The sequence below is a fragment of the Papaver somniferum genome, chromosome 11, assembly GCF_003573695.1.
Source record: "Papaver somniferum cultivar HN1 chromosome 11, ASM357369v1, whole genome shotgun sequence".
Classification (NCBI taxonomy): domain Eukaryota; kingdom Viridiplantae; phylum Streptophyta; class Magnoliopsida; order Ranunculales; family Papaveraceae; genus Papaver; species Papaver somniferum.
This window is the reverse complement of record NC_039368.1, coordinates 49,819,252-49,835,514: the sequence shown is the minus strand read 5'-3', so window position 1 is coordinate 49,835,514 and position 16,263 is coordinate 49,819,252. Positions and strand designations below refer to the sequence as shown.

At 36.6% G+C, this 16,263-nt stretch overlaps 2 protein-coding genes across 2 annotated transcripts; one reads left to right on the top strand and one right to left on the bottom strand.

The window, feature by feature from the left end:
* Positions 1 to 263: 263 nt before the first annotated feature.
* Positions 264 to 842, bottom strand: LOC113324405 (ribosomal L1 domain-containing protein CG13096-like). The gene is made up of 2 exons (XM_026572724.1): positions 754 to 842; positions 264 to 666 (listed from the first exon to the last, which is right to left on the bottom strand). Exons 1-2 carry the CDS (start codon positions 840 to 842, stop codon positions 264 to 266), a joined length of 492 nt encoding a protein of 163 aa, XP_026428509.1.
* A 14,414-nt stretch (positions 843 to 15,256) lies between these two features.
* LOC113324404 (ribonuclease H-like) lies at positions 15,257 to 15,832 on the top strand. The gene has a single exon (XM_026572723.1). It carries the CDS (start codon positions 15,257 to 15,259, stop codon positions 15,830 to 15,832), a length of 576 nt encoding a protein of 191 aa, XP_026428508.1.
* Positions 15,833 to 16,263: the final 431 nt, after the last annotated feature.

Here is a 16,263-nt window from a genome sequence, read left to right as displayed (position 1 = left end):
CATTATGACTATGAATTGATTGTCTGGCAGACCGCGTATTTCTCTAGACAGTTCATATAGTTGCACTTCGTAGATGATTACTGTCTACGTGGACATTGGTCCATCAGCCAGAGATATAAAGAAGATTTGAGAAACGACACGACAAGGGATTATGGTTCAAAAAATAATCTCTAAAGAAACGTCACTACAACAAAACTGCTCAAGTAACCAGAAAATATCTACTTCGACAAAAAAAATAATCTCAGAGAGGTTCATGAGTAAGACTAATCATCAGATTCATCAGAGTCATCAGATTTGTCAGAATTATCAGATTCATCATCATCGTCTTTCGTGTAATCTTCTTCGAGTTCTTCGTCAGAATCACTATCACGGCCGTTGACGAAGTCTGGATGAATATCAGGATCGTTGTATAATGAGTCCTGGTATTCTTTTTCTTTACGCTCAGCTTCAAGGTCAGCTTTGACCAGCCTCTCGATCTCCTTGGTACGCCGGTCTGGCTTAATCTTGTGATCCTGCGGCACCCACACGGGTTCATTTCCCGAAGCATCAGAATCAGAGGGTACACCATCGGCTGGAGTTCGAAGGACCTCCTCAGCTGCTAGCACTTTGTGTCGGACTCGGTCCCTTCTTCGTATATGATCGTCCAACTTGTCATCCTCGGTTTTTCTATTCATGAGCTCATCATAAGTGACTCTCCGGTTATTAAGAGGCGTGCTAGGCTTCGTTCTCTCATCATGGTTCGTCTTAGCTCACGATTTGACTGCGGAAGCTTTGGAATCCTCTTCAGAAGAGCTGGAAGAGTAATAATAATCATAATCACTGCTACTGCTGGAAGTCACCATCGTCTGGAACCAAATCAGAAGCACGGGATTACAGCTATCCTAATATTGATTTCATAACGAAAATGGTAATCCTCAACTCTTACCTATTTACCATTTCACGAACTTAGTGATAATAACGTAAAACTTTGAAAACTTGCTCATTTCTTCAAACCTGCAAGGACGAGCAAAATTTAAAGTCAAACACCTGACTTTACATGAAACCATGAATGATCCATATAACCTTCCATATGAACATTCGCTGATTTTTATGTGTACACACACTATAAAATCACCAAACTCATGCGTACACTACGAGCTAACGAACTCACCAAATACTGTTTGCTTTCAGCAATTTTCCATAAATCAAAGTTTGATTTTTCTTTTTAAACAAAACATGAACATGTCACGTAATTTAAAAAAATCTTGAGTTAATAACTCACGTAACTTATATAAAAAAAAAAACTTTTGCTCAAACGAGCATTCGTCTATAAAACGAGGGTCTTTACTATTTTTGTAAAAGTCTACATGTTCCAAACAAAGTTTTGAAAGTTCACACATAAATTTATCATGGACTACAAGTGTTTTCAAAATTCCTTTAACTCTAAAGATTGTTATTTACTGCTTCTACTACGAACGAACCTACGTCCCTAAAAGTATTTGTGAAAGTTCATGCTTTCAAGATAAATTTGGGTTTTCATGAACCCTCATAAACAAAATTTTCTCTACTGCAACTAGACAATGTCTATTCAATAATATATGTGTTTCTTTCATATTAGGGATTTTTGCTCGTTTCTTAAACTATCGAACGAACGTGCATACATATTTTCAAAAGCAACAAAATTTCATAAAACCTAGCATACATGCACCCATGGAATTTTGTTTTCAATAACTCATGGAAAACTCATGAAAACACCAAACAAAAAAAAAATCCAGACTTACCTGCTCGGAACCGGTCGGAATTTGGAAGACGGTGGCTGGTGACGGTCGGCAGCGACTGAAATCCGACGAAAATCTTCCTTCCCTGCTGCTACTCGAGTGAGAATGGTGAAGGGAGGGAAGTGGTTAGGAGATCAAAAATAAAAGAATTTTAGGGTTTCTTCCCTTTTATATCAATTTTATTTCCAAAACCTAATAAAACGTGGGTTTCCTTTTTTGGGCTCGGGTCCATAAATCCTAAATTGACCAAAACTGGACCTTTGCCGACCAAATCAGCGATGCTTCACCTCTCCGTACTCACGTAATTGCACTCAATCAACTATTAGAGTCCTCACTCGCACGTTTGCTCGTACATGACACCATTGGAGTAAATTGAGGATTCTGAAACTACCTTTGTAGACTGAGTTCAACCGCTGATCTCTCGTCGACTGAAAATCACCATTTAATGCTTACTGCGGAACATGACTGTCCCTCACTGAGCAGGGGACTTAATGTAGATGGTGTATTTTCAACAAAGGAAAAAAACGTAAAATCATGATACATGTTTCTGACACGGCTTTCAGGCATGTGACGATTCATATTTTACGAAGCCATGATAAATATGCATTTCAGAAGGCCTCCACTAGATGAGCGTTCGATACCTCGCATTTCATCATGCCCTCTATGTAGAATAACATAATTGGGTGGTTCTCCGTAAGATTGAGAGCAATAACTCCTTCAGGACGTCAGTGATACTCACTGTTCCCCGACTACATGAGAGAGACCCCCCTCTACATAGAAGAACGATTGGGCGGTTCTCCGTAAGATTGAGAGAAATAACGCCTTCAGGACTTCGGTGACACTCACTGGACCCTAACTATGTAGAGAGACGTGTATAGACCCAGGCGGTTCTCCGTAAGATTGAGAGCAATAACGTCTTCAGGACATCGGCAACACTCACTGATTCACTGACTATACACAAGAGATTAAATTCTACCGTGACATTCACCACTAAATTCCTAGAAGATAATCTATCGTATCTCATTACTCATATTTCATGATCGAAATGGTAATAGATAAATGTATTACTCCGATTTCATGATCGAATCCACGGCTGATCTCATGAAATGGTAATAGATATTACTCTTATTTCATGGTCGAACCCATGGCTGATCTCATGAAATGGTAATATCACCACCAATCTTATTACCCTGATTCTGTGGTCGATCCACGATCCCATGGAATGGTAATACCTATTTTATTGTTATTCCGAATTCATAGTCGAATCCACAACTGATCCTATGAATTGATAATAATAAACTACTCATTTTTATTGCTCAATTTCATGAATCATTCTCCACTGAATTTCATAAATTAGTAATAAATACTCAGCAATCGGGCATCTGGACTACCACTGAGTAAGCCCCATAAAATAGTGCAAGTGTACTCGACAATGATGCACGAACGAGTACCCAAATGCGCGAACGCACATCCAAAATATGGACAAATGAGGAATCCCGCACAAAACACGAGAGAGAAGATAACAATATTAAAATAATGGAGAAGCGCTCATGGGCCGGGCCCACCGGCCGGCCAGTTGTGCCCTAGCCGTGGCCAGTACCATGCTTCTTCCATTATTTTTCCTTATTTTTGTTGTTTTCATAAACTCATGAAGACTCCTCCATCTCAGCAACTTTCTTTGTTTGAGCAAAACTCATGGTTTCTCCATATTTTGTGGTTTTCCCAATTTTGTGTAGTTTCACAAAAAATAATAATAAAAAATAGGGAAAGGTGTTGCGGGACCGGGCAACTTAGCCGGTCGGCCATGCCCTAGCCGGTCCCACACCTTGCAATCCCTAATTTTTCATAAATTGTTATTTTTCTCATCTTGTGAAACTCCCCTGTTTGCAAAATTCATGGTTTCTCCATATTTTCTCAAATATTGCGCAAACCATGAAAACGCCAAAAGTCAACATGGTCACACGACCGACTAGGCTACTCACGAAAAATATATTAAAATATTATTATTTTAATATTCACGAAATATTGATCAAACGAGCATACTTGCTCATTCGAGCAAAATCGAGGATTTCAGTGAAAGATCGAACTCTTCTGAAAACCTGAAATCTTGTTCAAACGCACATCAGAAAATGCTGAAACTCTCATAACTGAGACACAGGTATTATGGAGACACGGGCATGCTCCCTTGACCGACAAGGGCGGCCCCAAGGCTTGCACTAAGCCGGTCCCACACATTTTCACACTTTTGACCTAATTTGCGCAATCGCTCATATTGGGCCCAAACTCTTCACAATTATCTCAGTGTTTGTGCAAACACCGATCAGCGGTCCCACGACCACCAAGGGACGTTCTCATGCCACCTTGGTCGGTCCCTCACTTTTCTATAATTAGGTCTTATCACCTAATGCTCAATCGAGCACTATTTCAGTAAATGATGAAAACACATTTAATCGGCATTCCTTCACCAACCGGTCGACTCAGAACCCAGGTGTACGCTCACTCGAGAAATTGGGCATCACATGGACGTGCATAGTCTCATGTGGTCGGTCCCTCCTTCGCCCATGACCCATTTTCAGCAATTTGCCAATTAATGAGAAATCGATCAAAAATTAGGGTTTTGAACAAACGCTCAACAAATCATCATTCTGGGCAGTTCAAACACTAAATAAATTCATATTGATCCGGCAAACAACACACGAATTAATTATATAATATTAGGTAATCTACCAATATTTTGATTGGGTCACGACACCAATAAATAATCCGTCGAATTGAGCAATCAATCAATTGCTCGAATATTGACCCAACTATCAATATTCAGTAATTCGTCGAATTGAGCAATACTTTCTCAATTGCCCAACTATCAATATTCAGTGATTTATCAGTAATCCGTCGAATTGAGCAATCGCTCAATTGCTCGAATGTTGATCCAACTAACAATATTCAGTAATTTGTCGAATTGAGCAATACTTGCTCAATTACCCAGCCATCAATATTCAGTAATTGCAATACTTGCTCAATTGCTCAAATATTGATCCAACCATCAACACCCAGTAATTCGCCGAGCAATACTTGCTAAGTTACTCGAATGTTCCACTGACCAATTCGTCATTCATGCTCAATTCAACAAAACCTAGACTCATTGTCTAAATCAGTCAACGCGACTAATTAAATGCACGTCCGTCATGCAAACTCCACGATTTGTGAGATATCAATCACGTCACAAATGGGGGATATCACTTAGGGTTTTGGTCTGGCGGCCTACAACACGTGGATTCATCCACAACGAGAAATGTGAGTAAGTCGTGTCAACGGTTGAAGGAGTTAGAAAAGTAGTGGGTGAGTGATCAACCAAGTATCCACACGACATGGAACTGGTTTCACCACGATCTCCCACTTTCCCACTCTTTCACTCAAGAAACCGTCACACTTACAGGGATCAGGGTGTTCATCATTCTTGCAATATAAATAAGTCCAAAATCGAGGACAACAAAAAAGGATGATCGTCATCGATATTTGTCTACAAAAACTCGATTAGAAACTTATTCACAGAACTCAACTTCAGGAGTTCACCAAAAATTGCATAAACCTTCAACACATCCATAATCCTTGATCATCATTGCTCCACACAATTCCAGCTTCCCTCCTACAGATCAACCCATCTCCCTTTTTGCGACCGAATTGACTCTGGAACGACCATTGACTTGGTTTAGGCCGAAGTCCTACAGATTGATCTCTCGAATCTAAGCACTCCCTTTGCAGTGCATCTGTGTGAGGTTGAGCAGTTTGGCCGGTTCGAGGAATCCCCATCGCACGGTGATTCCCTCATTTCCTAAAAAACCAGCGAACCGTTTTTCCCCATCCACAACAAGAATAAATTCTATAAGAAGTTTCCTAGACAAAAAGAAAAATAATAAGAAAAAATCAAAAGACTCTTAAACCAACAAAATACGATCATGGACAGAAATCAAAGACACCACTTTCGGAAACACCATGAGTCTTGAGCCCTTTGAGCTTGTGAACGACAACATCCACTGCTTTTTCAGAGAAGACATCCTCATTGAGAAGATCTTTAACACGTGTCTTCATGGGAACAAGGTCTGAATTAACCTTTTTCAACTCAGTTCTTAACACATCAAGACCCTTCGTTGCATTTTTGCTTCCTCAAAGTATTTAAGAAAGTAATGAACCACTTCAGCAGAAACCATATCCTCATTCTCAACATCATGATGAGTATAGGCATAGCAGCACGAGACTTTAGGATTTTGATCATCATATTCTACTAGGGTTCTTTTCTTCCTCCCTTTGAACTCGAAACCAATACCTTTATCAAGAAAACCTCTTGCAAAACCTCCGGAGTGGGAAAATGAAGACATTCTTGACAAAAAGACAATAACCTAGAGTACGCATACGTGACTCAATAGGTTTGGTATTTAAATGGTTTCATAGGGAATGTAACTTTTAGGGTTTCCAAAGTTGATTTGTGACATGTAATACGGGTACCCGTACGAACAAAACATGACCCATGGGTGGAAAACTCAAATAAAAATGCAAACCAAGAAAACTGTTTGGAAAGCAATGTTTTGCAAAGTGAATATTTTCACCAAACCCGGTTCAATAGTTTTTATATTCTCACAAGACAAAATCTAGAGCATGAGAGTAGCATTTTAGTCACGTTAAAAACTTCAAGAAGAAGAATAGTGATAAAATCAAATACAAATACTTGTGTAAAAATGTCTGTGAATGATGACCCATCTAAAAACGATAATAGAATATGTTAGAGCATAGCTCGGTTGAACTCACCAAGCGTTGGTATGTCAAGTTTGGTTGTCATATTTTAGTGAATCAAAACTCATTTGAAGAGTCGTTTGATTATATACTAGAGTAAAATTCGTATAGGTTAGCTTGAAAGTGTTAGGATATGAGACTTACAAGTATTACATGAAGACTTGAAGAATGAGAAGAAGTATGGAGATACAACGACAACATCATCCTTCCTCTTGAGGTTAGTAATATTTGACTTGAACTGTTTCTTTCCCTAATGTATCTTTCAAGTCGTGCATATTGAAAACATAACTGCGAAGCTGTGTATGAAACTCTAGTTAGACATAGTATTAAGGAATACAATACGAGGTTTATTGCTTAACCATTAAACTTTGTATGTAAGACATCGATGATTATGTATGGGTGTGAGTGAAGATTTCATCCTAGGAAATAGTGTTTTACATTCGTTTAAAGGAAGTAAGTTCATAAACTCGTTTTGTGAATCGAAAAGGAAATCACTAGGCTTATTGGTATTGTTATTCATTGCAAATCTATTTTGAATTACCAATATGTGTGTTTAGTATAACCGCTCATAAACTTGTTTATGTATCTTAATAAAATTATTCACAAGGCCTGACTTATATATTGGTATGACTTTTATTAGTGAAACCGATCCTAAGTAATCACTCAAGATGGTATCATCGATGCCTTGTAAATAGAAACTTTTATCTAGTCATTGGGGAACCGATCCTATAAGAGGTGCAAAAAAATTGCAAGAGGGAATCGATCCTTTTAAGATGTGCAACACGTTTTTAGTAGATGGGGGAACCGATCCTATGAACATGTGCAACAAGTTTGTAGCTTTCGGGGAACGGATCCTATGGACATGTGTAACCGAATACAAGTAGTTACCATAAGTTGTGGGGAACCGATCCTAGTACCTAGTCAACCGAATTTTGGTAATTAGCGTGACTATGCACAATACTCACATGGAGGTAGAACCTAACTTTTTTTGGTAGAACCGTGAAACCCATTATTGGTGATTTGATAGGATAGTTCTTGTAATTCAGACGAAACAATTCTAAACTTGTTTGGAAGTGTGGAAAATCGTTTCCAAGATTGTAAGTATGAAAAAGGACTTGCAAAATAAAGATGTCGACATAGTTTGAACATGTGCAGTAACTCTTATCATTAATTATTCAAATATATTCCTTAATAGCTAAAGGAGAATCCCAGGATCGAAATAAATTGAGAATATTTTAATTAAGGTTTCTTAGCGTTAGAGTACTGCTCGGTCGAACTCGCATGTGTTGCTATCTCAAGCATGTTTGTCAATATTAGTGATCAAAACTATAAGTCTTGATTTCAAGCCTATTTATAGATGTCTCGGACTAGGACATAGATAGTGTAGTTGAGCTTAGATTTCACATAGTTCATCATTTGAAGACGAAGAACTACTAAGGGGAGCTTGTGGAACTTCTTCGACAAAAGGTATGTGGAGACTTGAAACTCATCTATCACTTGGAAAGTCTATTTCTACTATCTCCTATATTGAGACATAAGTCATGTTACGATATAGTTTTCTCTATACACATTTGAGATTTCGAGCTGAGTATATCTCGCTTACATATTTCTCGAAATATGTGTTAGTAAGCTTTCGCTTCGACCAAGTTCATCTTATATCATGAGAAAATTGCCGAGTAACATCTTACATGGTTTGTGTGATACAATCATTCGATGTATGCTTGGAATGTTTCGATAATGATTATTTCAATATCTTGAAAATTTCTTTGATGCTAATAGTGTGTGAAAACGACTATTCTCATTATAGAAGAATGTTTCAATGATTGAAATAAAGAGTTGAGAATGTAACCATGTGGATATAAGCGTATATAGTGTGTTCGCGCATTAGTGTATAAATCCACAAACCGGGAACCAAGTGTATGCATATGTGTGTATACCAAATTGGTGAAGGAGACAAGATAAGTATGCGTATCCACATGCATACTGGCGGAAGTTTTCGAACAGAAAATATCTGCTGAGTTTGGGAATTACAAACTCCTAAACTAGTCACCTTAAGTATACGTACCCGTACGCATACTGGCGGAAGTTTTCGAACCGAAAATTTTCATTGAGTATGGAAACTTAACAAACTGAAATATGGTTGCTTAAGTACGCATACCCATACGCATACTTAAGCTGGTTACTTTGTCAAATCGGTCAATTCATGGACTTAAACATTTAAATCATAAGGAATGCAATTTTTGCAAACCGTGGCTATAATGTTTATGATTGATTCAAGTGAATCAAACCGATTTGGTTTCAATTGTGTTTTCTATAGAAATTGAACAACTCTTTAACTAGTTTCATTTGAGTTATTTGAACTAGTTATGGTTGAGATGAATAAGGTTGATATGAGAGTAATCATATGGCTAACCTCTGTTAACTATTTGTGAACCAACATGGTGTACACGTTTAGGTACGGTTACATAAACCTAAATGAGGGTACATTTTATTTGTGTGTAATAAGCTAAGTTCGATCTAACGGTTGAAAGATATTAGCTTGGTTGAATCAGGTTTTTCATCTAACGGTGATTATTGAATGCTTTGTTACCAAGGTAACTTAGATTGCAAACCCTGTTTTGAAAACTATATAAAGGAGAACTCTATCAACTTGGAAACCTAATCCCCACACCTCATGTGCGTTACTAGTTGCATAACTAAAGTCGATTCTCCTTTAATCTTAGGTTTCTTCTCGAGACCCTGTAGGTTAACGACTTGAAGACTTCAACTATTATCTTTGTAGTTGCGTGATCTGACCTTGTTGTTTCTATCGTGCTGAGTACAATTGAAATAATTGGCTCGAGATTTTATATCTCCGATAGGCAAGATAGAAAAGTAATCACAAACACTTCGTCTCATCGTTTGTGATTCTCTAGAAAGTATATTGGAGTAAGTCCTCTCAGATTTCCAAACGAATTGTTGGGTGTGGTTGTTAGACACCCGCATTTTCAATTGGCATCAGTGCAGGAAAACACATTAAAGACCTTACAAGTCTGTGTTTGTAGCGATCTGATATGGACAGAGGTGCTATCTCTATAAACGTACCACCAGTCTTCGATGGCTCAAATTACTTATGGTGGAAAATTGCTATGCGTTCGTTTCTTCAAGCGCGTGATTTTAAATCATGGGTTTATGTAGTTAATGGCCATGAGGCTCCCGTTGTGGAAATAGGTAATGTAACCGTTCCAAAGAACATTGGTACATACGATGCTGCAGAGATACTTGCTGCAAAGCAAAAACTCCGACGGTTTGAATGTCATCATACATGCCAATACCTAGATCTTCAGCACCATGTGAATACGTGTACTCGGTCTAAAGATGTTTGGGATATCTTAGAAACCGTATTTGAAGGAAATACTAGTGAAAAGGAAGTTATGCTTTAAAACCTTAATTCCGATTGGGAAAACCTTCGTATGGTAGATGAAGATTCATTTGATGAGTTTAATCACAAAGTGTCTGAAATTGTTAATGATGAAAATTCTCAGATCGCTGCCATCTAGATACGATTCGAAGAAGCATACCATCTTTGAAGGAAATAACCTTGATGCTCTCTCCAAAAATATGCTGGTTGGAAAGCTAAAGATTGATAATGATCATACATCCAAAGTTGGAAAGGATGTTCCCTTCAAAGCACAAAGGAACACTTAATTACTTGACAAAAGTAAAAGTGTTTATGTCTCCGAGGATGATCTTTCTGAGACTGATTCATCAGATGGAGATCTTGACAAATCAGTCTCTATGATCACAAGACAGTTTAGAGATCTTCTATTGAAGAGAAGTTTAAGAGCTCTGCGAATCGGTTACAACTCAGGAGAAAAATCAGTTCAACTCAGTTTCATTAATTTCTTCGATCTACTTCGTTTTTCACAATTTCCTTCATTAATTTAGGTGTTTTTCTATCTTATCTCAATGATCGGTGTTAATAATTCCGTTTTTCCTTATCATTAAAACAAATAAATATGTTTAAATCAAGAGGAAATCAATCAGGTGAGTTTTCTGGATCCACCTCAAAATCGGATGAGATTTTGAAACCTGATGATTTTAATCACAGTACTTCTGAATTTGTATCTTTCATTCCTGATGAAGATATTGATAAAAGCTTAGAAGAATGGAAATTTAGTTTGATTGGTCGATTAGACCTGGTTAAGCTCAAATTTTGGGTTGCTGAATCATCGTTAAGAAGACAATGGAATACTTCAGGAAAATTTCAGTTAATTCCTATTGGAAAAGGTTATTTCATCATTAAGTTGGAGAATGAAACAAATATGAAGTTTATCTGGAATAGAGATTGGGAGGTAGAATCACAAGAACTTACACTAAGAAAATGGGAACCTAACTTCAAACCTGAATCACAAAAAACATATATGGCTTATGTTTGGGTCCAACTTCCTAGTCTAAGTATAGAATACTGGAAGGAGAATACTTATATGAACATTGGAAAAGCTTTGGGTAGACCAATAAAAGTGGATGAAATAACTCTTAAGAAGGAAGCTGGTTTTTATCCAAGTATACTGGTGGAAATTTCTTTAGCTAAAGAAATTCCTAGAAAAATTGTTGTGAAATCCAAGTATGGAAAGTTTGAACAAGCAGTAAATATTCCAAATATGCCAAAGTTTTGTTACCATTGCAAGATAGTAGGTCATCTCACAGCAGAATGCAGAAACAAAAAAAGGGAGCAGGAAACATCAACTGGTGAAGCTGTGATAAATAAAGAACCTAAGCAAGTTTATAGAGTAGTCACCAAAAAGAAGCCACAACCCCATGTTGGTTTTGATATATGTAACCCTGTTGCTTCAGAGGAAACAAGTATTCCAGCCTTACAAATTTTGGAAACTCCACAAGAAAAAACTATGAATTCAGCTAAATTTCAGATACTACAAGAATTGAATGAAGAAGTATTTAACTCAAATATTGAATTTCCAGCTTTATCAGTAGAAAAGTTATTAAGTGCAGCTGCTGGGGCTCCTTCCATCAATAAAAATAGCACAATTATTCCACCAATTGGAAACAAAGCTTCAAATGAAAATGTACCAAAAGTGAAACAGAAGACACAACAGGGGAGTATAGTTACTACAAGACAACAAACAACAAATTTGGTTATAAATGGTGGTAAAAGAGAATTATTGAGAAGAAACTCTTCTCAAACTCAAACTTCTAAACGAAAGTAGTATACTGGAATGTCAGAGGCCCGAGAAGATTGAGGGTCAAAGACAAACTTAGGAGATTGGTAAATTCTTTTAATCCTTCTTTAGTTATTCTTGAAGAACCAAAAGTACATTATTCTTCATATTTTTGCAAAAATTTGAAGCTACCAGGAATGCATTATGAAGCTATTCACAACTCAAGAAATGGTAATAAAGGTAATATTTGGATTATGTGGAACCCTTCAATTCAGAAACCAAAAATAATATTCTCATCTGATCAATCAATTACAGTGGAAGTGGGGGATACTTTAATAACTGGAATTCATGTTGCATCTTCAACAATAAATAGAAGAAGTTTATGGAATGATTTGGTTGAAATTAGTACTTTAGAAAATCCATGGTTATTAATGGGGGATTTCAATACCATAATGAGAGAAGATGAAAATAAAGGTGGACTAAAGCCTTTGCTGATTTCCATGTTGGACTTTAATAATTGTCTCCATAGCTGTGGTTTGATCCAAACACCAAAAAATGGTCTAGAATTTTCATGGTGTAACAACAGAGTTGGTAAAAAGAGAATTGTGTGCAACCTTGATAGAGTTGTTTTTAATGATAAATGGTTAGAAAATTTTTCAAGTTGAGGATATAAAGTTGGAAGTAGAGGGATTTCAGATCATAGTGCTTTATATGGAGGAAATGCTGACATACCAAAGCCTAAGAATACTCCATTTAGAGCACTAACAGTTTGGAAAACTCATCCTGAGTTCTTGAACATTATTGCAAAGTCTTGGGAACAATATTTGGAAGGAAATCCTATATATGTATACATGAGTAAAATGAAAAGACTAAAAATAGATTTGAAGGAATGGAACTGGTCAGTATTTGGATTTAATAACAAGAAGCTGAAGCAAATAGAAGATGAAGTAATGGAAGCTACAACAACTTCAAATATGAATCCTTCAGACAACTTATTGTTGAATAATCTTATTACTGCAAGGGGTAAACAAGAAGTACTTCTTCAACAACAAAGAGAGATTGTGCAGCAGAAGTCAAGAGAGAGTTGGTTAAAAGATTGAGCATCAAACTCAAAATACTTCCATATTAATATGAGATTAAGACAAGCTCAGAATATGATTACTGAACTGGAAAATGATGCAGGAGTTATTATCACAGACCAAAAATATATAACAAATGAGCTAGTCAATCAATATGAAGAAAAGTTTAAATATCAAGATGTTAACATAGATGAGAGTATACTTACAAGTATCCCCAAAGTTCTTACAAGTGAAGACAACATCATGATAAATTCCATTCCTTCTGATGAGGAAATTAAAGCTGCAGTTTTTGAGTTGAATCCAGAAAGTGCCCCTGATCCTGATGGATTTGCAGGATGGTTCTATATATTCTCATGGGAGGTAATTGGTGCTGAATTAATAAAGGTAATACAATTTTGCTGGAGTAAAATTTGCATTCCAAATGGATTAAACGCAAATTTACTGAAATTACTTCCAAAAGTGAACAATGCAAAAAAAGCAAAACAGTTCAGACGAATTGGTCTTATGAATTTCAGCTTCAAAATATTTATAAAAATATGGGCTACAAGGTTGGAGAAGGTAATAAACAAAATAGTGTCCCCTCAGCAAGGAGCTTTCATAAAAGGGAGAAAAATTCAAGAACAAGTTGCTCTAGCTTTTGAAATGATAAATGAAATTGAAATAAAGAGGAGAGGAGGTAACTTTGGCTTAAATCTTGATATTACTCAAGCACATGACTCTCTTAGCTGGAAATTATTGCTTCAAGTATTACAAAAATTTGGTATATCAGATCAAGGTTTGCACTGGCTACAAGTTTTACTTCAATCAGCAAGAATATCATTGCTAGTCAATGGAGGTCCTGAAGGTTTCTTTCAAGTTGGTAGAGGCTTAAGACAGGGTGACCCACTGTCACCTCTACTCTTTGTCATGGCTGAAGATGTTCTTAGCAGGATTATCAAAAAAATGATTCAAGATGGCAGTTTGAAAGCAATGGTAAACAGAGGAGGTGCTCAACCTTCACATACCTTTTTTACTGATGACATATTTCTATTTTGTAATGGTGAACAAAGGAATGTCAGGAAATTAATGAGTCTTCTTAACAAATATCAACCTGCTTCTGGACAACAAGTAAATCTGGAAAAAAACAAATGCTTCATTGGTGGCACTAGTCAGAATAGAAGATTGCATATTTCTGAAGAATATAATGTTGTTTTGGATGATTTTCCAGACAAGTACTTGGGGGTAATGATAGTGCTGGGCAGTGCGAAAGCTCAACGTGTCTGGAGTGTGGTGAATATGATGCAAGATAGATTGGATGGATGGAAGGGTAAGATTCTATCATTTCAAGAAAGACTCATACTGGTCAAATTTGTTCTAAGTAGCTTGCCTATATATTCAATGTCAGTATACAAGTGGCCAAAGAGGGTAATAAGGGAGTGTAAAAGATTAATTAGAAAATTTTTATGGTCAGGGGACCCTACAAATAGAAAAATGATAATTTTGAAATGGAATAAAACTTGTTCTCCAATAAGTGAAGGTGGTCTTGTACTAAGAAGACTAGAGATCATCAATAAAGCTCTTTTAATAAAGCTACTTTGGAGGATTCAAAATGGAACTGATGATTGGTCAAAAAAATTTCAATCAAAGTATAAGAATAAAAATGGTGAATGGATTACTTATTACAAGAAATCCTATATTTGGCTAGGAATAAAGTGGATTATTAGTGAAGTGGAGGAAAATACTAGATGGATTGTAGGATATGGAAGTAGTATTTCTGCTTGGAAAGATAAATGGGTGATGGAGAAATTTCTGCAAGAAATGTATCCAGAAAATGCTTATATTTTGCAATTTCCAGAAATGAAAGTACCAGACTTTATACTTGATGGGGAATGTATTGTGCCAGCTGAACTCATGGAGATGATTAATATAAATGATTTACCAGTAGTTAGTGAAGGCAGAGACAAGAGAGTATGGACTGGTACTATCACTGGACACTTCACAGTAGCATCAGCAATGGAAGTAATGAGGCAAAAAATTCCTTCTCTACATTGGACTAAAAAGGTATGGCACAAATCTATACATCCCACTATATCTAGCAATGTTTGGAAACTAGCTAGAAATATTTGTGAAACAGATGATAATATGAAGAAAAGAAAATTCAATATGGTATCAAGATGCATATTATGTAGAAAGGAGGAGGAAACAAGATACCATATACTTTGGTACTGTAACTATAGTGAGATCATTTGGAGCTGGCTTGGTGGTAGTTTTAATTTTAAAAATCCAAGATCATTTAAAGATATCCTTCAGTTGGAAAAAAATAAGAGTCCTGCTATAAAAGAAATATGGCCATTGAGTGCATTTATAACTATGAAGGAACTCTGGTTTTTGAGAAATGATTGTACCTTTGGGAAAGGTAACTGTGATCAGAATGCCACCAAGGAAAAAAATAAGAAACGCAATATCAGCTAGTGACCTCAGATTGACAGCAAAAATGTGGAACAAACAGTATGATTTACAGATACTCAAGTATTTTGGTTTGAAGACAAGGGGTGTGAAGAATCTGATCATTAAAGAAGTCTTTTTCCAGCTATCAGAACAGGGGAAATTACTACTCTGCTGTGATGGAGCCTCTAGAGGGAACCCAGGATGTGCTGGTTATGGGATAATGGGAAGAATTAACACTGAAGAGTTTTTAATTGCTATTTCAGGTGGTCTGGGCATTTCTACCAACTATTATGTAGAAATGTTTGCAATCTTAATGGCAGGAGAATGGGAAATTCATCATGGATTCAATGACCTTGTCTTCAGAACAGACTCCAAAGCTGCCATAAGTGCTTTCCAGAGTAATAAACTTCCATGGTTTGCAGTCACAAGATGGGAAAAGATCTGTGCAGCTGTATTTGCTTGGAGTTTCAAACATAGTTACAGAGAAGTCAGCTTGTCTGCAGATACAATGGCAAAGAGGGGTGCAATGTTAAGAAGAGGAGAACAGAGAATTTTTGAAAGTAAACCATCATTTCTGAGATGTCTAGAAAATCCAGATCAAGTGTATTTTAGAGTTTGTTAGAAAATGCCATATGTGTTATTCTTTTGATAAGTTTTTTAGTTCCTTTGAATTATAATTTGTAACTCCTTTTGTTATTAATAAAATTTGATTGTTAAGAAAAAAAGAAGAAGATAAGTAAACGGTTCTCCAGAGACAAACCTAGGTCATCAGTTAAACTTCACAATCGCATTCCTCCTAAAAACAGGGATGCTGACGAGGCTGATGATGAGGATATGCCTCAATGCTTAAAGTGTAAAGGTTTTGGTCATTTTGCAAATGAATGTCTGAATCGTAGAAAATACACTGGAAACAAAGGTCTTGCTGCAACTCTTGATGAAATGTATGATCACTATGATTCCAATGAAGACGAAAAATCGAGTGTTGGACTTCTTTGTGAAGATATTGATTTTGATAATTGTAGAAATACATACATCAATCCTGATATCCTTCCA

Coding starts and splice junctions, on each gene's coding strand:
- LOC113324404 (XM_026572723.1), top strand. CDS start 15,257: ATGTGGAACAAACAGTATGATTTACAGATACTCAAGTATTTTGGTTTG.
- LOC113324405 (XM_026572724.1), bottom strand. CDS start 842: ATGGTGACTTCCAGCAGTAGCAGTGATTATGATTATTATTACTCTTCC. Junction 667..753: donor AAAGCTTCCGCAGTCAAATC/GTGAGCTAAGAC, acceptor GCTCATGAATAG/AAAAACCGAGGATGACAAGT.